Consider the following 19,826-nt stretch of genomic DNA (forward strand, 5'->3'; position numbering starts at 1 on the left):
GGTCACAAAGCCCAGTCTGACCCATTCCAAGTACCATATTTGCGCCGTGTACGCCTTGGCCGAAAACACATTCGGCAAATTCCATGTCGCTCGCTGAAAGCAAATTTTCGCTCCATTTTGGCAGTGATGCGCTGCGATCAATATTACCCATCAACTTATAGCACGCCGTGGTCACCAGCGACCCTCGGCAACCTCCCCCAAACGGCTGCAGCGATACATCCATCCGCCGTGCTGGTATATTACACTCCGTCGTGCACTCATTAGTGAACGCGATAGCCATTCTCGATTGAGAGTCCCGTTTGTGATGCGCCCGCGAGGAAGCAAATTGAGAGATTAGAGAGCCTGGATGAAGGCGTGCTCGCTCCGATCGGTCCGGTCCAGTGACAAAGGAAAAGCTGAACGAAGCGTGTCGATCCGTGAGGGCATCGACAATCGGGTAGAGAGATGGAAAGCCGCATGAAGTCGGCTTGCGTGGACGCCGAAAACACCAGCCAGCCGAACGAACCATGAACTGAATCTTGAGGGGTATCTGCCAGTCCGAAACACCAGCCATGACGATGAAAATGCAATTTCGAAGTGATTGTTACAGGTCCCCGGGTTGTTGGTGATCCTGTGTCGTGTCAAGGGGAGCAACATGTTGCGCCTCAGAGGAGACGTAAGTGGGCGCGACATCACCATCCTATTGCTGATGTGTTGTCCACATCTCCTGTGGTCGCATCTGGTTGTGGTAGTTTACCGGACCTGTGCTGTGTGGGCGCTGAACATCGGGTGTCGTGTAGTATTGTTGCAGCACGTTGACATTCGTGCCGGCATAGTTGCTGTTGGTATCGGTGTACGAGTAATCGTTGGCTTGAGCCTGAACGCCTGTGTGAGGAGACTGCCAGCCTTGCAGATGAGGGCTGTTAGTGCCGCTTCCTGTCTGCTGTCCGTTGCCGACAGACGGCTCCATAATCTGAGGTGGGTTGTAGCCAGAAGATGGGTTCGACGTAAGCGGCGGGCGCTGCTGCTGGCCGTTGACTGCTGGCATTGAGTACTGCGCTGGAGATGCAGCACGAGACGGAACGTTGTTCGGAATTTCAGCACGAATGTGTCCCGGGACAGCAGTCATGCCACCCTGCATGGCGTTCATATAGTAATCTGATGCCTGCCGCTGCAGGTTCTGATTACCGTTGACGGGTGTTGCTGTCCGCTCCGATGCATTCGGCATGGGTGACTTGCCATCGGAGTAGTCGTTCTCTTCATCTGAACCTCTGGAACGCGAGTTCTGCATGGAGACGCGCGACGCAAGAGCAGCTTGAGTGGCAGCCTCGGCCTCTTCGATCGTGCCGGTGTGGTGGTTCTGGTGACGAGTAAGGGTGGTCCGCCTTGTGAAGGTCTTTTGGCAGTCGGCGTATGGGCACTTGTATGGGCGCTTGCCAGAGTGGATCCTTCGATGTCTCGCAAGAGAGCTGCTATCGGAGAAGGGCTACGAGGAGTATCAGCGACGAAGATCATGATGTGTTAGCCAACAATGTGCCTCACCTTCCCGCATCGCTCACACATGTGAGGCTTCTCGCCAGTGTGTACTCGAGAGTGGACGGTGAGAGCAGAGCGCTGTATGAATTGCTTGCCACATCCTGGGTGGTCGCAGATGTGAGGTCGGACGCCGGAGTGGATACGCTCTGCCAGAGAGGTCAGCAGAGTCAGCTGCAGAGAGTGAAACAATGGAGAGTCGCACCATGACGCGCCAAGTCACTTCGTCGGGCAAAGCCCTTCTGGCAAGTAGAGCACGCGAACGCTTTCGGGAGGCCAGTGCTACCAGTGCTTATCCGTCCGCCTTCCATCATTGGGCTCTGATCTTGCTGCGGCGGTGGCACAGCCTGCTGTACCGCGCCCATCGATGCGCCTGGTTGTTGCTGGAAGGTCTGCTCGGGAGTCGCGCTCGGCTGGTAGGAGTGCTGCAGCATTGACATGCCGTTCTGCTGCTGGAGCTGCGACGGCGAGGGATACCGCATGCCGTTCTGGAGTTGTGCGGCGATCTGCTGGTAGGCCACCGAGTTGTTGTGTGGGGTCTGCGAGGAGTATCGCGAGTGGTCGGATGAATGGGGAGAGACTCCACGATCCGAACCGTTCTCAGACTTTATGCGGTTGTTGGCGTTGTTGTTCGGGACGTAGAGGTTCTGGTGGGTGTAGTGGCCGTTGGTGTTCGACATGTCGTGGCTCATGGTGATGGGGATGGGTACTTCGTATTGCATGTTTCGGTGTGCTCCTGCAGCTGCGGCTCTGTTAGTATTCAGCAACGTGTGCAGGTCCATGTCCACTACGCTAGTGAAGCTGTCCCTCCTCTTCTGCTGCGGCGCGAACAAGATGTGCCCAATAGATGGTAGAGACATGTACTGCGGCCGCAAGTGTGTTTCTTTCGAGATGGTACCGAAGATTCCCTGCGATGGAGACGACTGACTGACTTGATGACCGAGAATTTCTGAGCCGAAGCCTAACCGCAGTGCGATGCTATCGAGACAGCAGTGTGTCTACGAGGCTCGACGCCTGGGTGGGTATGCACTCGCGATGCGCGGCGACGTATGTGTTCGGTGGTGGATTGGATTGGCTCGAGCGCTGGCCCAGGATGGTCTGTTCGGAGGCGAGTCGCGGGAGGTCGTGCGCCTTGAAGGCACCTGCGTTCCTTCTGCGAGAAACAACACTGCTATCGAAAACGTCAGGAACGAATCGGCCGCGGCAGGAGCAGATACGTGTTTGCTGTGGACTCGGGCAGGTGCGATGGTGCTGGTGGCAGTAGTGTGTGGATGCCCGCTGATGCCGGATGCGCGTGTCTTCGGAGGAAAAGGAGAAGACACTTTCTCTCGCTCGCAAAACGCGCGTCCGCTGTCCGAAACAGAGATGATAACGTACCTTGCAGCTGTCCTGACCCTCAATTCCCACACGCGCAAAGTATTATACACCAACGAGTCGTCCAGAGACGAGTAAATAAAAAAGTGGTGATGGTTTTGCTGTGTCGCGCGGTGATGGTTCGTGCTCGCAAGAAACGAGTGTACGGGAAGCGCCTTCCTAAACCCCTGGCAACTTGCGGGAACGGCCGCTGTCTGCTAGCGCGAAACTCGAAACAGTCGTGCAGTTGGCCTGCTATTCTTGTTCACTCTCTCACGCTCTCCGTGCTGATGCGTCCAGCACTCTTCCGCTGATTTGCTCGGCGATGCCACGCTGCTGTACCGTGACGAACTTTCCACGACTGTGCAGCGAGTACAGCTGCGTGTTGGTAAGCACGGACGGTCCGGCTTCACAGATTCCACCCACTGGGACTGGACAGTGTTTGTATGCTCGCAGTCAGCTGCCTCTGTGGCCTGCGATTTGACTGTGCAAGAACGCGAGGTCACGGTCTAGGCCGGTCGTGTTTGCGTACTTGCTGTCTTGGGCCAGATTTTACTGCTCAAGCAGCTTGGTGACGCAGCGTTTCGTCCTAATGGGCGAAACGGTGAGGGCGAAGTATGTTCGTCTTGTGCCTTATGACAGAGATGTATAGGCGCCGAGGTGTTCTTCGACCAAGTTGAGACACTGATCTTCAGCTCGATGCCTTGGTCTGGTTGCAGTTATGCGCTTGACGGTGCTCGAAATGATCGACTGGGCGTCAAGAGGCAAACAGCTGCAGGTCTCCAGTCCAATGTCGTGTTTTCGATGATGGGCGTGCTGCAAGGCTCCGTGGAGATCGGTCGCTCCAATGTATGGCAATATGCTCAAGGACTGTTCGTTCGGTCTCCGGTCTTCTGCTGTCAGGCTGATGTTGGCCTGTTTAGTCTTTTGCTTCCTCCACTGATTACTATCTCGACCAGCAAGATGCAATTACCAAGTGTGCTCTCGTAGTGCACGATTACTTTAGTCCTGATGTATGACGACGGTAGGAGATGGGACCGTGAGTGGTTGTCGGATCAATGCTTTACAAAGAATGTAGGTATTAACGAAATGGTAGGACTTCTTGAAGGAACGTGTGGATGATGGTCAAAGCCAAGGACCCAGGCAAGAGGCAGGGCCATTGATGCAGTATATACACGAGCACATCTAGGCTCCAAGCAACGTCAAGTGCATAATACTCGAGAGATTGCGGTCCATAGCACCCACGTACCTGCACGTACCTTCCCATGCATGAGGATGATCCCGGCACACATCCCAAAGAGAGGCCGTCTTCTTGGATAAAGTCACTGTGTATGGGTGTTTGCAAGGCGTTTACAACGGCACGAAGCCGTCGTTGGATCTCTACATCTGATGTGTCGTGGTTCTTCTCCCCCATATTGACACATACTGGGCCTAGGGAATTGCCGCCATGCGCGGCGAAAGACCGTACTTCCCAGAGAATAGATCTCCTGAGTTAGAAAGATGCCTCCACCAGTATTGTTCCTGTTTGCCCGCGTGAGTCTACCGTACGATCGTGATAACTGAGCACCTTTGAGGCGCAACCCTGCGAGTCAACCTGGACATCCCAGAGCGCCGGACTGATTAGGGGTACGGGAAATCTTAGCAAACCATCCTTGCCTTCCGAGCGGCAGCACCACCTGATAGGGCAAGGGGAACAGCAACCACCCACTGCATTCGCCAGAATCGTAATGGTTGAGGTTCCGAGCTCATTCTCGGTGTTCAGTCGAACGAAGCTCGTCGCCGGAGAGTAAGGTCGAAGCAATCTATGCGAGACCGCTAGAGCTGCTCCGCTCACGTAGAATGTCGCTAGAATGTTTCCACAGCTCCGCGAGACAGACGGCGCTTGACATCAGCCAGGTGAAAGTTGGTCCGCTCGTGGTCGTGCCAGGAGCACGGAGCAAGATAAGTACAAGTCTGCAAGTCGACCCTGGACACTTGGACAGGGTAGGAGCTTCTAGCGGTCTTCCATCTGTGGCAGTGTAGATCCGTGCAGACGAGGCTCCTCTATTGTTTTCCTTCCACTCTCCCTCTTCGCTTCTGCTATCGTCATCTCATCAGCTTCATCGTAGGGCATCGGTTCACGCGGGATATGCAATGCGCATAGCTGTTTCAACATCCTTCGAGTCAGATGCGACCGGCGACCCCACCGTCGGTCGATCCTTGTGCTTCCAAGCTTCGGCCGCCATCGCAATCTGCTTGACCACATCACCGCCAAGCCATATCATGAACTAGAAATCTGCTCGATCCATGCTTTGCTGACCACAATGCTTGCGCGGTCGCCGTACAGATGGACCGTCCAATATGTAGCCCAATGTCGTCTTCGGCGCTAGGCAGCCATAAGATTCATAGCTGGGCACGGATTCCCTCTTCCATCAACCGGTCACGACCACGGCGAAGGGAGTTGGCCCTTGTCACTCAAGTGTCCCTGTCGCCAGGGCACGGCACCTATCCGGGTACCGGCACTGCTGTGCTTGATCAGATCGGCTCGTTCCTGCAGGAAATAGCGACATCCGCAGCACAGCTCACAGCAATCATCTTGCCGGGGTGTTACGTCAGCACACACGGATCCTGCTCACCTCTTTCCACTCAGGAAATGCATTCGCTGTGTATTGCGCCCGTCAGAGATGTCAGTCATGGCCGCTGAAGATCGTGACGCGTGTAGAAAGATATGAAACCGATCATCTCAGAGGTAGTTTCGACCAAAGCCCGCCGTTGTCGGCTGTTCGCTAGCGACAACTTTCGCTAGTCAAGGACATCGCAACCAGTGCTGCAGTAGACGATTAATCGATGACTGTTAAGAGCATTGAGAGCAGTCTTGCATGCCGCTGCGTCCGCCAGGGGGGATTGGACGCTGTAGAAGACCATACACAGACATGTATCTCCGGTGACCCTATAGACTCATCGTCTCATCTTACTGTGCAGCAGGAACGACTCGGCCACTTTGCGCAGATACATGTGCCTCATGTACTATGTATACAATGGTACTTCACGTCATGCGGTCCTTTATGTGACGTTGCATTGTATGAAGATGCAAGCAGTTTTGCACGTGCCTGCCTTGCACCCGCATTGACAAGGCGGAAATCAATGCTCATTTCGACCCTTGAGGATGTTTCCACCATGAAGTTGGAAGTCGGATTGCTCCCCGACTTAGCTTCAGCAGGTTCCTCTTCGGGCCTTACGTAACGAAGGTCTGGACTTTCGCGACGATACCACGTCCCCGGTATTCTTCCTTGGGCGAACTCCAGGGGTACAAGCAGACCTTGCGAACGATCTCAGTTCTCGTGAGACCAGACTAGTTTGTTATCTTCGTCGCTGGCATGGCTGCGACAGAGCATGTGGTCGTCGATGGCTGTGGACAAAGTTCGCGGCCGCCGAGCGCCACATTCGCCACAACAATGATTACTTGAAGCATCCGGCGTGCTAAAGCGATGTATAGATTGTAGCTGTCTACGCGGACCGCTCGCGGGTTCCTGGTCTCAGTGATCAAGACAACGAATGGCAAAGGTCAGTCGTTGCAACAATCCTTGTCAACAGTCCTTGGCGACGAGAGTCATCAGCAAATTACTGCATGCTTCAGTATAGCCTGGCGAAATTGACGATGTTCTCAACGGCTCAACGTGGTCAGTATGCTTTCGTATACGTATTGAAGATTTCGAAGAGAGTTCCAGTTGTATGGTTGTGCGAACGACACAGCGAAACTTAGATGCGGCCTCTGGGGCCAAATCTTGGTGTAATCATGTCGACAGACGCGGCAAGGAGGTGAGGACAGGCCATTTGCATGATAAGCTTTCGTCAAAATCTCATACAGCTGTCGTGCAGACCATTCTATAGGCTGAGATTAGCGGCTTCTGCCCCAATGACTCGCCCTGACTCACTGCAATGATCCTGCAGTCGTCATTCAGCCGTGTCCAGCTTGCGGCAATCAACTTTGTCACCTGCACTTGGTCCAGCCCTTGGCCACGAGAAGTCATACCAATCGTGCAATCATAGCAAGCAACAGCAAGATCATTCTTGATAATGTACAGCATTGCACGCCTCGAGCCCATATCTTTCCAAGGACAACATGTGCAATCATGCTTTGACAACGTCAAAGCCCTTCAAGTCAGGTAGGACACTTCTGATCTCCTGGTGGTAATTGTATTCGCCACCAGGGTAATTGGTCTGCTCGAAAGCCTTCTTCGGGTCGCTACCACCCATGTAACTGCAGAATTGTCAGCTTGATGCACACGTGATTGGCAAGCGATATCACTTACGTCGACTTGGTCGTCGGGAACAAGGAGACATCGCTCAACTCATTGATCTTGCGCTTCCAATCCTTGCTGGCCTCTTCAGTAGCATTGATGTACTTGATGCCTTCACGCTCGCATTTCTTGATGACATCTGTGATCCAGCGGCCCTGCATAACATTAGTGGCGAACGCCGATCATACGAACATATCGACAAGTACCTGGATCTCGACGGAGGTGGGGCCATTGGAGAGCAGAGTCGGTCCCTGCGGACCATAAAGGTGGAACTGCAAAGTAATCAGTAAGCAAGCACGTGGCAAGCACTGAACCCTCTGATAATCGCCACGTACCATGTTGGGATATCCTGACACTGTCGTGCCCAGGTAAGTGTAAGCCGCCTTCTTCCACTGCTGCTCGAGAGTCTCCCCGTTTAGGGCAGTGAGTCCCATCGCCGTCATTCCACCAGTCACGACGTCGAAGCCCGTGGCAATGACAATGACATCGAAATCGTGCTGCGTGCCATCTCGAAGCTTGATGCCGTTCTCGTTGAACTCTTGAATAGGGTTCTTCTTGATATCAACAACCTAAACAGAAAGGTGTTAGCGATACTATCATACTCGAGAGCCACGTGTCAGTATCTCAGCATCTGCTGCTGAGACGGAGATGCATCACACGTATTTCAGACGGACGATGCCTTCTGCTCTTCACATTGACTCACATCAACGTTTGGTCTGTTGAACTGCTCGAAGTACCCATACTCGAGACATGGGCGCTTGACTCCCCAAGGATGAGGTGGCTCCTTTGGGACCAGGATGTCGCGCTTGCGAGGGTCTTTGATTCTGACGGCCTGTTTCTTCTGCCAAAAGTCGTACACGGCACGGTTGGCCTGTGGGCTATGCAAATAGTCCTTGTAGTTGCCCAGCCAGTAGCCTGGAATTATCATTAGCCGACGACGTGATGGAATGCCGGATGATAGTACTCACGGAAGCCACCGTCAGTCCACAGCTTCTCGAAGAAGGCCTCACGCTCTTCAGGCGAGTCCTCGAAGCAGGACTTCTCAGAGAACGTATACAGGAAACCACCAAAGCACTTCTCGCGGAACTGAAACAGCTCCGGGTACCTGCAGGCTTTGTCAATGACGGAGGTGGAGGCAACTCATGTAGTGAACATACCACTTCTTTCCCTCAGTCTGCTCTTCAACAGTCAGGTTGCGAAGACGCATAGGCACCTAGAAGGTATACTGTCAACGATGCTCAAATCCATACGGTAATTTTCTAGCAACTTCTTTTGAGTTAGAGGCGTAGTGCGCGTGCTTTAGATGAAGATTCCTTCCGCCCTTCGGGTCTACTCACGGTGAGATTAGGGGTACGCTGGAAGACCTTCAAGTGCCCAGCCTTTGGTCCCCATGCTTGAGTGATCTGCACACCTGTGGCACCAGTTCCCTGCGGTGACCTCATTAGCCTCCTGTATCAAGAGTGGGGATGTCAGAGCAGCGTAGTGATTGGGCTTGCTTACAATGATAGCACACTTCTTGTCCTTGACATCGATCTCATCATCCGGCCAGAAGGATGAGTGGGACACGAAGCCCTTGAACTTCTCGATGCCATGCCAGTTTGGGACATATCTCTTGGCAGCAAAGCCAGCAGCAATGACAAGATACTTGGCCTTGGCAGTCCTACCATCGGCAGTGCTTACGCGCCAACGGCCTTCTTTGGTGTTGAACGTAGCCCCAGTGACAACCGTCTCGAAGGCTGTACGACTGCTAATGTCGAGCATCTTATCGCAATGGTCGAAGTAGTTCCTGAGCTCATGGTAGCTTGGGTAATTGTTGGGCCAGTCGTATCTGCCAAAGTCAGCGGCTGTTCTATAGTATGGCACCAACACGTACGTCTTCCAAGTCTCAGGGATGGACAGCTGATACTCCGGGACCTCAGAGTCGACCATGGCTCCAGCTACCATGCTGTCAGTAGAGTCGACGGGCTAGTGATTATGACTTACGATAGCAGTTCCAACGCCATGTACCCCCGTATCCACTGCCAGCTTCAAACATTACTGGATTGAGGCCAGCGTTACGAAGCGACCAGAAGCAGAAGATACCACCAAAGCCACCTCCAACCTGCGCAAGGTCCAGACGTCAGCTGTATGCTACAATCCTGTCTAGCATCAAGGTTGGGATGGGAGCCTGTCGTTGGACTTACCACAAGGGCATCAACCTCCAGATTGTCAGCGTAGACACCATCGGTCCTTCTACGTTTGCCATATTCCCAGAGCTGGGTCTTCAGCTTCGGGTTGGTCATGGAACGTGGTGTACCCATTATTGCATTGTCGAGGATTTACTTGAAGCAAAAAGATGATGTATATGGCGTGTCCCGTGATGATCGGTTCAGTGAGAGCTGCAACAGCCATTCTTTATATCTATCAAAGGACAATGCGGTTCTCTGCTCTTAGTGCGCTGTTTGTGCGGATCCGCTTGGCTGTCTTCGCAAGCGCATGAGGTGCGGCCTGAAGGAGGAGCCATCTTCCCAGCAAGAGCACTCTATCGTCCTCGTCGTCAGAATACAACCTGCTTGGAGGACATTGTCGAGCTTCCCCACAACCGTCGTGCAGATGATCTGCAGGTTGTTCTGATCGACGACAGGAACAGGCATGCAGCATGGATCCTCTCCGCATCGTATGCGGTTCCGCACCCGGGCATCGTTCGAGATTGACTGTGAGAGTGTAAGCAGCCGGTTCGTCGCACTTTCCTGCCAAGACCTAGGCCAATACCGATACCGATACCGATACCGATACCGATACCGATACCGATACCGATACCGATACCGGGGCCGAGGCCGAGACCGAGGCCGACACGGCCCGAGGGGCAAAGATGTGCACTTCACCTGTGTGCTCGGTCTCCTCTTCTTCTGTGTCGACGACTTTCACATTTCGAGAGACCGCTTCACCCAGGTTGACCCTGGCGTTCGATGCCTGAGGAGTGCGGTCAATGATATGGCACTGCAGCGAAGAGCGACAGGTCTGACACAGGAATACCATGCCTTATGGACGCCAGTACCCTGGTCTGTTCCAGACGAGGCCTCTCATCCTTACTTTCCCCGCATTGACTCTTCCCTGGCAGTGAGATGGGCTGAGCCAACAATGTCGTGCTTGTGTTCATGATGACGAGGCACTCTTTGACCAAGTCATGTGCTGAGCAGCATCACAATGGCTCTGCCCGGGACCGCCACAGCAAGCAAACGTACTGCGCGAGAGATGGAAATGGATTGGCAGCATGGAGAGACTGCCTGCTACTCCCCGCTATCAGAGTGTACTGATGCCACTGGTAGGATGTATTCGGAGGATGAGTGTAAAGACGCCGCTATTCCAAGGCGTCGGCAGAACAGGAGCTGCGACCACTGCAGACTTGGAAAGAGGCGCTGCGATGTGCGCATAAAAGCGGGAGACTTGTCGACCTTCACTCCGTGCACCAACTGCAAGCGATGGAAGAAACAGTGTACGATTGAGTGGATAAAGACTCGCGAAAGGAACCCGCCCATTCCCACAGGAGGCCGCCCGAGAAGGAAGTCTACAGCAGGTACTGGGAGCGAACTGCCAGCACTTCAGGAGACCACTTCGGAGACATGGTCGCCCATGGGATCGTCCAGCAGCTCCTCGGAGTTCCGCTTGAACGAGGGCATCAACATTCCACCTCGACGAATCAATCCCCACATCACCCTTGATAGCTCATTCCCATGGTCGTCAGCTGGCATGGCCGGGCCAAAAATCTTGCCAGACATGCGGCAGAACGTGCCTGGCCCTGATACGCAACTGTTCCCGCACGATGGAGGCACTGCGGCATGCAGTCCGGACCTCGCTGGCTTCGCATCGTCCTCCGCCATGGCCTCGATGGGAAGCTCGACGTTCAATGATCCATACGAACGACCAGCGGGCCACTTCCCACCTATTCCAGTACCGCTGGTACCCGCGGACGTCGAGCCAACCCTTCCACTCAGTTCAAATCCAGCCATTGGTACGTCGTCTATCGCAAATGCATCCGCACCCATCGAACCACAGCAGCATATGGTACACAGCGGATACATTACGGATGAGCAGAACAACGACGTGCCAGGGCAGGAGGATGGGCGTTTGACACCCCGCACGGCGATTCGATACAATCTGTTCCGGCCAAGCTCTCCGTTTGCTATGCAGTTTCTGGCAAAGGACTACAGCCGCATTCAGATCAAAGAGGGGCTACTCAAGATATACCGCGATTCTATGGAAGGCGCTCTGAGCTGCTGGCTGACGGAACGGAACTGTCCATACAGTTTCTCGCCCTTCAATGGCAAAGATCTACTGGACGGAAGGGATGTTTGGGGGTCAAACTGGGCAAGTCGAATGGTTACGCGAGTGTGTGCTTTGGATAAGGAATATGTGAAAGCTGGCGTCTTATCGAAGCGCGATCAGCAGCAAGGTGCCAAGATACTGAATCTCGTCGTGATGGCATTTGCCGCGCAGTGGAGCCAAGCGGGCAGACGACACGACGCGGCTCATACAGACTACTCCTCGTCTTCTTCGGAAAGCGCTGCAGCTACCGGTCAAGCCTGCTCGGATCCGCCTATACAACAGCTTGGAGAGGAGAGTTTTGGGCGCAACACGCAGAAGGCGCTGTGGCACAAAGCCAACAGAGCACTCAGCGAGGCTTCCGACAATAACTCTTTTCAAGCAGTCTTTGCAGGAATCATTTTCTCGCTCACACAGCGTCCCATCAACGGCACGGAAGTCCTCGATGAGCTCCAACCAAGCGGAACGGATGAGCTCACCTCATTGTTCAAAGTACTCGACCTGGACGGACCAACCTTGTCGCTGGATGCTGCCAATCGCAAAATGCATGATCATCGTCGTAAGCTGAGAGATGCGAAACAACCGGGAATGTATGGTGCTCGGGCGCCAATAAAGTTGTCGGATGCCCACGAGGAGACCTTTGGCTTGCTTTACTGGCTCGCTGTAATGTTTGACACTCTTTCCGCGGCGATCAATAGGAGATCCTTCACCATCAACGATATGGAATCCAACTTCAGCCGTGCAGGAGGAGATTCGAAGCCGAGGACCGTTCGTCATGACTCCGGTCTTCCTCAGGGCTACATGCTACCGGAGCAGGAACTCAATGACGAGGCCGCGGTGTGGGGCGACTACTTCCTGCGCGAGCAGTCCAGGACGGGACAGCTCCGTAGCCAAAGCACTCGCTGGCCATGTCAATACCATGAAGCAGCTTCATGCCTGGCAGACGCTGCCCCTGTCAAAGTATTGCTGTATCGCCGTCTGGGGCAAGTGCAGAGCCTGTATTACCAAGGGGCGTTGCCACAGCTCATAGAGAACGGACTGGAGGCTACGATGGAGGTATACAACCACTGGAACAATACGTATGGCCTTTTCATCGAAGACTGCATGAGGTACCATGAGGAGTTACCTGCACGCATCCAGTCGTGGTATACTCTCTTGACTGGACACTGGAACCTTGCCGTGCTTATCTTTGTGGACCTGATTGACACCATGGACTCTGCAAACATGACCCTGCCAACACACGCTAATCTCCGAAAGTCCATCAGCTTCACCAGTCATCTTCGCGATACTGCTGTCTATGCGATATGCGAGCTGGGCCGATGCTGTCGCGCTGGCGATGAACCATTAGCCTTCACACAATCTCCAGACTTTCATCATGCTGTGAACAAGGCGGCGCTTCTCACGGAGCCGTGGACTGTAGTCCTGGTTAGGACGTTTGGATATGCTGGTGCTATTTTGGCCAGACGATTGCACCTTGATCAGCCTCCAGAGTCAGGACTCGCGTTGGGAACCTATTCCAAGGAACGCTTGCAGTATTGTATCGATGCGCTCTCGCTTCTGGGCAAGAAGAGTGATATGGCGATGTGTGCCGCGGAGCTGCTGTCTCGCTACACTAACAGATCGAAGTTTTGATGTTTGATCATCGTGACGTTGTTGGACATGGACAACGGCCAGACAGGTTGTTGTGTACTGGCTCAATCTTTCGTGGACGTTATGCAATGCTTGAACAGCGCTGCCATATGGAGCGCGAGTCAAGTCCACCTCTTGTACACCAGCACGACAATCGAGGTTGATGGGACACCTACATTACTCGGAAAGCCATAGGGATGCCTGACTTTCGAGACTGGCTGGTATTTCTGCCTCAGGTATACAACGATCAAGTCGAGTCCATCACATCTGCGGCCCGTGCACCGCGCTAGTCATGACTTTGAATGGTCCTCCGGATCTCTTCTTCGCGTACGAACATTAAGTCCCATCTCTTCTCGCAACACAACCGACCTTCACCATGGCCAAAGGCAGACTCAGACGGGTACGCACTCGCACATCAACCACCAGATCCCCGATACTAACTGATGCGCACACAGCTAGGGGCCAAAACCCCGCCACCCACACACCCACCTCCAACTCCAAAACGCACATATGACGTGGACACAACCACCTTCCCCTTCTTGAAGCTCCCTCGAGAATTGCGCGACGAGATCTACGAATACGCCCTGACCCTACCTGACGACCCGCAAGAACTCCTCATCACAAAACACACCATCGCGCAACCAGCATTGCTCCGCACATGCCGCCAGATTCGCCTCGAGGCCTCGCCATACTACTACTACCTCACCGGCAACCGCTTCAGATTCGCCACCGCCAAGCGCTTCGACATTCAAGGCTGTTTGACGTTCTACTGTCAGTACATTACCGCTGTCGGAATTGATACCCCCGTTTCTGAGGAGTTCCGAATGTATGGGGCTGTGCAGAATCGGAGGGCAGAGGTGGAATTCAAAGGGTGGGACTCGATTGTCAAGAGGTTGAAGAAGTGTCATCCGTGGGAGGCGGAGCGGGATGGGGAGTGGGTTGTGTTCTGCTTTGGGGGTTGTTGTTGATCAGACATGGTGGAGACTGGAGAGGAGATCATGAGACAAGGTGATGCGTGGTCGAGGTTCCCGGTGAACGAACCGAGGCTACTTTGTGGTCGTGGTCGTGGTAGTGGTTGGGAGATACGAGGTGCTCACAATGAGCATTGCTGAGGCTGAACATAAACCAAGGGCTATAGACAAATTTCGTCATCTTCGCTACAAAGGTACTTACTTGAACCTGCCAGCGTGCTAGAGCCATGCGTGGATTTCAATGACTCGCGCGGAGTGCATGCACATTGCTATGTGCTTCCAAGTCACTGATCTGGAATCGCCCCACCTAGCACGCCTTGCGATACTACGCTTCTATCTTGCATCCCCATAAAGCAGCGATGACGACTTCCCAGCAAAACTTGATCACAATCCTACGCTTGAGAAGATTGGTGCAATGAAGAGGAATGGGGAGGCGTCCGAAGTGTCTTTCTTTGTGGTAATGGTAATGGAGAGCGTTTCTGGTTCTGTACGGATGCATCATCCAAAAAACTGGTCTGTGGGTTGTTGAAATTGCTGTAGATGGCTTCTATCTGTCCTGCCAATGTGAAGACCGGCCGATTCTTCATTCATACTCATCCTTCCTTTCATGCCTCATAACGCCGGCGCTTCCCAGGCTTCTCTGCGTATCTTCATCAAATTGCTCTGCTTGTGCGGCAGACTCACTTCCCTCTCTCTATAAAACCCAACTTGTTCACAATACTTCCTGAGCCTGCACGCTGTTAGTCTTGATGTTCGCAATGTTGATCATCCATGTTACTCACTTCACGTTATCAACCCTCGGCTCCATCATCACGACGTTAGTCCTCGAGTCAGATAGCCAGCAGAAATGCAGTAGTGCGTTCAGCCACACCTTTATCCGGTGAGGCCCTCGGAAATCCTGCTCACCAACAAGAACGTGGAGACCACGATCCCAATCGGCCACCTCACCGCCAAGATACTGCGCTAGGCGGTCTTCTTTGACCCAGTATATCTCGAAGAAGCCGAACGGCTTGCCGTCGAAGCAGCCAATGACGGGCATAGAATGCCTCGACGTCAAGCCGTGCTTCAAAAACTGTTCCTGGTGTTCGATGGGACCCTGTTCACCCCACGAATGGGACACGCGAGGATCGTTCATCCACTTGTGCAGAATCTCGACGTCAGTCATGCGGGCCGTGTCGGAATCACGTTCTTCAACGGTGAGGTCGCCGATTGTCGGCACCTTTGGCGCGGAGTAACTGGCGGTAGCACGCGAAATATCCCTCCCGGACTGCATCGGGTCTGCGCCATCATGCTGGGAGAAAGGTCCCCTGTACACGATGGGCCGCTTGCTAAGGGAGGCTACTCGAAAGCTGAGGTATTGTCCCAGACTGGGAACATAGCGCGTGTAGAAGGTCTCGCCCTGTCGTGGAGGCTTCGGTCTTATCGGATGGCGCATATTGTTCGTGGAGGTGTATTGACAAGGTGGAGGTGGGTAGAATGTCGGAAGATGGGAGGATGAGTGAAAGGGCCCCGGGGGCGTGCTTGCGCGATGGCCCGCGCCCAGAGCAGACTGTGCTGTGGCCTGCAAGCCCAATGGCGTACTTGAGCGTTCTTCGTGAATCTGACTGTTTCTGACAGGACTGGCTGGACGACTGCCAGCAGGACTCATTGCAGGGTATGGCGAGTTCGTCTGCAGTGGAGCAAGCGTGAAGAGGTAGACTCTTGGATCAAGCTGCCAGAAAGAGCGCCTCGAGACGAACATCTGTGTCCAACCTTCGCTCTGGTTCTTGGTGCCATCCTCCGGGTCGAGGCCTACTGTGCTGTCCTCGGATGCGATCAGGCCCATGCGCTCCATCTTGGGCAGCAAGTGCTTGCTGGTGAAGATGCCCTCTCTGTTGATGTTGATCCTCCACTCTCCCTTTGGCTTTCCTGCGTCAGGCGTCGACTCGGAGGTAGCATTGCGGAGTTGTGGTTCGGGCTCTTGCTGGTGAAAGTACCAATACAGTGTCGCCCACAGCATCATCGCGATCTGCCGCGTCGGGCTCGTGGCCGGACGGAAGTCATTGCTGGCCGGGTTCGAGATGGAGGAGATGAAGAGGTGGTCGTTTCTCAAAGTTGGTCGCTTGAATCGGTGTATGTGTCTTGCCTTGGGCACGCCTTCCGTTGCACTTCTGTCGGCAGAAGTATCGTGGGTGGTCGCGGCACCCGGTAATGGTTTGTGGTCGTCGTCGTCGTCGTCGTCGTCGTCGTCTTCGCTATTCAAGATGATGGTCCAGCCGGGAGGGAAGACACTACGGTGTGCACTCAGGTCGTTCGCTTTGAAGTACAGCCCGCCAAAGACGGGTGTCACGCTCAACGTCTGACGGTTGGGGAGGTGGACTATCGCCGGCGCCATGTCTTCACTTCTGCCGACGATACCAACGTTCGCATGCTCCTACAGCAGCAGGACCTAGCATCAGATGTTTCTCTGTTTGTGAAAGGCGAAGCTAGGAAGCTTCCTCAGAGCTCTATCAATACTGTGGCCCCTCTTTCAAGCAAAGAGCTGGATCTATAAGTACAGGACACTGTAGTGGCGAAGTGGATGATGACCATTGCCTGTGACCTCACGCAATCGCCAGACAGCAAAAGGTAAAACATCCCAGCAGCGATCAACGCTGAGTCATTCTACCACGATTCCTACCGCCGAGATATCCCGAGGAATTGAACCATCATCAACACCATCATCTGCCTTCACTTCTACATTGCCGGGCTCGTCGAAGCATGTTAGCGCACGTCAATTGGCGGTCAAAGATACACACCAAAAGATGAAAGTCTTCTGCTCGGCCCAATCCTTCAAGTTCGAATGCCGTTCATCAAGACTGATGTCGAAGCTAAACAGCAAGCTCGCGATAATCAACCTCATCTCCGCCCAAGCGAATCTTTCGCCAATACAAACATGCCTGCCAACGAGGCAAGGTCGAAATACCGGACTGATTTCATCCTTGGCAGGACCAACGAACCGAGCAGGATCGAAAGTCTCTGGGTTCGTGAAGTTTGCTGCCGAATGGAACGCTGGATATTGGTTCACTGCTAGCATAGTCTGTTCCATATCAGCGGTATGTGACAATGCGAAGACTCGAATCGGCTTACACCTTCCGGCACGAACTTTCCGCAAACCATCTCGCCGCCTTTGCCCGTGAGATCCTAGGCACACCGATAACGATGGTTGAGCCCAGGCGCAATCCTTCGCTGATGACTGCTGTCAGGATGTCCCGCTTCGCCAGGCTGGCCATTGTAATGTCGGCTTCAGTAGAGAAGGCAGCTCTCACATCCGCTTGGGCTTGCTTCAGCCACTTCGCACTTTTTAGAAGATACCACAGCACACTGCCTATAGCTGAGCTGGTTGTTTCACTGCCTGCAAACAGTATCACTGGCGTATTGCCCTCTATCTGTGTCCTAGTGAGTTGCTTGCCTTTGTCCTGTGCTGTGTCGTTGTAATCGAGCACGCTTTGGACAAAATCCTTGCAATCAGCTGTGGCCTCGAGTCGTTCTGCCAGTTTCTCGACGGTCAGCTGTTTATGGTATTTCAAGTTCTCCATGGCTTTCTTCGGCATGAGGTCTTTCAACAGCTTGACGACACCTGGGTAGAAGTTGAGGCTTGCCATGAGGGCGATGCCTTTGCCGAACTGGTTGGATATGTCGACCCATGGATGTGCTTTACCTTGTTGTGTCGAACCAAAAGACGAGCCAAAAGACAAATCGCCAGAAACGTCAAAGGTCACCATATTGAGCCAATCAATGATGTCGACTACTGCACCCTTGGAGCTGGCCGAGCATGATTCCTTAAACTTGCTGATCATGAGGCCGACATACCTATCCAGGACATTGGTATGCTCCCGGACTGCCTTTTCGGTGAAACCACCAAGGAAAGCCTTCTTGTACTTCGCATGAGCCTCTTCATCGGCGCCCATGATCGTGGTAGGTTCGTTTGGCCGTCGCGGAAACCAGACGCCTGCACGGTGGATGCGAGGGTTCTGGTAGATGTCCTTCATGGCACGCGGATCGATGTAGGAGAGCTCGTTGGGTGCTATGCGTACGATCGGACCATACTTATTATGCAAGTCAAGGAGGATGCGGTGGATGTCGCCGCTCTGCATGGCCATGACCCATCTGAAACGAAAGGCACAGAAGGCTGGCGGTCCAGGAGAGTGACGGAGAGGATGTAGGTAGAGATTGTACAGAGCTAGCGCAGCTGGAGCCCGTTGCCGTCAACGAACGACGCGATAGTCATGTGTCATCAGCACATTGGAGCCCTACCAGAACCAGCAAAGCAGAGATCGCTACAGCAAGCTGAGCGAAGCTCAGACTTGCGACGTCGACGAAATAATCCATGATATAACGATGGCATGCAATTGTGCCGGACAAAACTGCATCCGTCGTTGCTTCGGAGTGCTCTTCGAGTCCTCGAAGTCCTCTGCTCTTCTTGTGAGTTCTCCAGAGACCAGGCTTGGCAAGCTAGAGTGCGGGCTCCTTACCAAACCATGAATGTGCACAGATCGTGAGTGAGGCTCCTATAAGTTGTCCGTTGAGCACATAGAAGTTGAAGATCGGCGTCTCTGGCCTACTTCGAGAAATCTGATGGGGTTTGTTGGAAAATAGGCCGGCCTGGTCGTGTCGATGCCAGCCGGTACAGTGCTTGAGCGTATGTTCGTCCAACACTCCGATGAGATCAGAGTAAGCAGTGAGGTCGTCTTGAACACGGATAAGGACAAGATGATGGAGGTGGAACGCGAATAGTTTGACCCTCGGATGCGGCCAGACATGGTGCCCGCCACTTTCGGCAGGGATCTGCTGGGTGATCTTCTCCTACCGTGGCCGATGTCAACAATATTTGTACTGCCGCATGCTTCGTCTGATCTGGCCTGTGTAACCATACTGCTCCGGCATGGTTAGTCAGTGCGGCAGAGATGCCACTCGTCGTCATGGCTCTGGCGGTGAGGTCAACGGCCAGCTGTTTGGTGATGCCCTTGAGTAGAGGCCGTAGCGAGGCATCAGGTTGAGCAAGCACGATACCTACACGTACCAACGGGGTGAGTGTCGCAAGTGTGCATGTGAAAGCGCGAGAAGGCTGGAGGGAAGGAGTAGCATTTTGGATTAGTCAGCTTTCCGATTGCATGGTCAACTTTCTGTCTATCACAAGCACATCCATAACCTGGGAACCCACTGACACCAGCGACCTTACTATTCTGCAAGCACAACACGACTCGAGTACAGCACATCCCTCTGGGCCACCCGAATCACCATCAAAACACACAGCCAACATGTCTCGCCATCATCCGTAAGCCCGTCACAGCACCTCACAAAATCACAATTTACTAACTCTCTCACAGCGACCTGGTCATGTGCCGCAAGACAGCCGGCATCTCCATCGGACGACTCTGCGACAAATGCGACGGCAAATGCCCCGTATGCGATTCCTACGTGCGACCGACGACCCTCGTCCGAATCTGCGACGAATGCGCTTTCGGCAACTACCAGAACAAGTGCGTTGTCTGCGGTGGTGAGGGAATATCAGATGCCTTCTACTGCTTTGAGTGCACCCGGCTGGAGAAGGATCGAGATGGATGTCCCAAGATCATCAATTTGGGCAGTTCGAGGACGGACCTGTTCTACCAGAAGAAGAATTTCAGGAATCATTGAGAGGCGGCGAAGGGAACTTGGGCATGATAAACATGAGATGGACACATAAGACAGCCGTAGCAGTGATCTGCACTTTGGGCCAAGGGTACAGTGCATTCGAAAGCAGTGCGCTGGAACGCTC

General features: G+C 53.7%; 7 protein-coding genes across 7 annotated transcripts; 3 read left to right on the forward strand and 4 right to left on the reverse strand.

The window, feature by feature from the left end:
- Window positions 1-679: 679 nt before the first annotated feature.
- Window positions 680-2,234, reverse strand: CLAFUR5_05746 (Zinc finger protein with KRAB and SCAN domains 3; the record flags this gene model as incomplete). Its single annotated transcript, XM_047904894.1, has 3 exons — window positions 680-1,465; window positions 1,522-1,661; window positions 1,718-2,234. The coding sequence occupies 3 exons, from the start codon at window positions 2,232-2,234 to the stop codon at window positions 680-682; spliced, it is 1,443 nt and encodes a 480-aa protein (XP_047761790.1).
- Window positions 2,235-6,975: 4,741 nt separating this feature from the next.
- On the reverse strand, window positions 6,976-9,445 carry CLAFUR5_05747 (FAD-binding monooxygenase acrE; the record flags this gene model as incomplete). The annotated part of the gene is made up of 11 exons (XM_047904895.1): window positions 6,976-7,105; window positions 7,158-7,300; window positions 7,352-7,714; window positions 7,849-8,060; window positions 8,114-8,250; window positions 8,303-8,358; window positions 8,483-8,572; window positions 8,646-8,973; window positions 9,019-9,082; window positions 9,129-9,246; window positions 9,329-9,445. The coding sequence occupies 11 exons, from the start codon at window positions 9,443-9,445 to the stop codon at window positions 6,976-6,978; spliced, it is 1,758 nt and encodes a 585-aa protein (XP_047761791.1).
- An 886-nt stretch (window positions 9,446-10,331) lies between these two features.
- On the forward strand, window positions 10,332-13,079 carry CLAFUR5_05748 (Regulatory protein alcR; the record flags this gene model as incomplete). Its single annotated transcript, XM_047904896.1, has 1 exon — window positions 10,332-13,079. The coding sequence occupies one exon, from the start codon at window positions 10,332-10,334 to the stop codon at window positions 13,077-13,079; it is 2,748 nt and encodes a 915-aa protein (XP_047762766.1).
- A 373-nt stretch (window positions 13,080-13,452) lies between these two features.
- Window positions 13,453-14,044, forward strand: CLAFUR5_05749 (uncharacterized protein; the record flags this gene model as incomplete). The annotated part of the gene is made up of 2 exons (XM_047904897.1): window positions 13,453-13,476; window positions 13,532-14,044. 2 exons carry the CDS (start codon window positions 13,453-13,455, stop codon window positions 14,042-14,044), a joined length of 537 nt encoding a protein of 178 aa, XP_047761789.1.
- Window positions 14,045-14,659: 615 nt separating this feature from the next.
- On the reverse strand, window positions 14,660-16,421 carry CLAFUR5_05750 (Acyltransferase sidL; the record flags this gene model as incomplete). The annotated part of the gene is made up of 2 exons (XM_047904898.1): window positions 14,660-14,777; window positions 14,830-16,421. The coding sequence occupies 2 exons, from the start codon at window positions 16,419-16,421 to the stop codon at window positions 14,660-14,662; spliced, it is 1,710 nt and encodes a 569-aa protein (XP_047762582.1).
- Window positions 16,422-16,799: 378 nt separating this feature from the next.
- On the reverse strand, window positions 16,800-18,168 carry CLAFUR5_05751 (Cytochrome P450 monooxygenase astJ; the record flags this gene model as incomplete). The annotated part of the gene is made up of 2 exons (XM_047904899.1): window positions 16,800-17,105; window positions 17,158-18,168. The coding sequence occupies 2 exons, from the start codon at window positions 18,166-18,168 to the stop codon at window positions 16,800-16,802; spliced, it is 1,317 nt and encodes a 438-aa protein (XP_047762581.1).
- A 1,158-nt stretch (window positions 18,169-19,326) lies between these two features.
- On the forward strand, window positions 19,327-19,705 carry CLAFUR5_05752 (Pre-mRNA-splicing factor ini1; the record flags this gene model as incomplete). Its single annotated transcript, XM_047904900.1, has 2 exons — window positions 19,327-19,343; window positions 19,396-19,705. The coding sequence occupies 2 exons, from the start codon at window positions 19,327-19,329 to the stop codon at window positions 19,703-19,705; spliced, it is 327 nt and encodes a 108-aa protein (XP_047762756.1).
- Between the last annotated feature and the right edge of the window lie 121 nt (window positions 19,706-19,826).

This window comes from Fulvia fulva, chromosome 5 (genome assembly GCF_020509005.1).
Source record: "Fulvia fulva chromosome 5, complete sequence".
NCBI lineage: Eukaryota > Fungi > Ascomycota > Dothideomycetes > Mycosphaerellales > Mycosphaerellaceae > Fulvia > Fulvia fulva.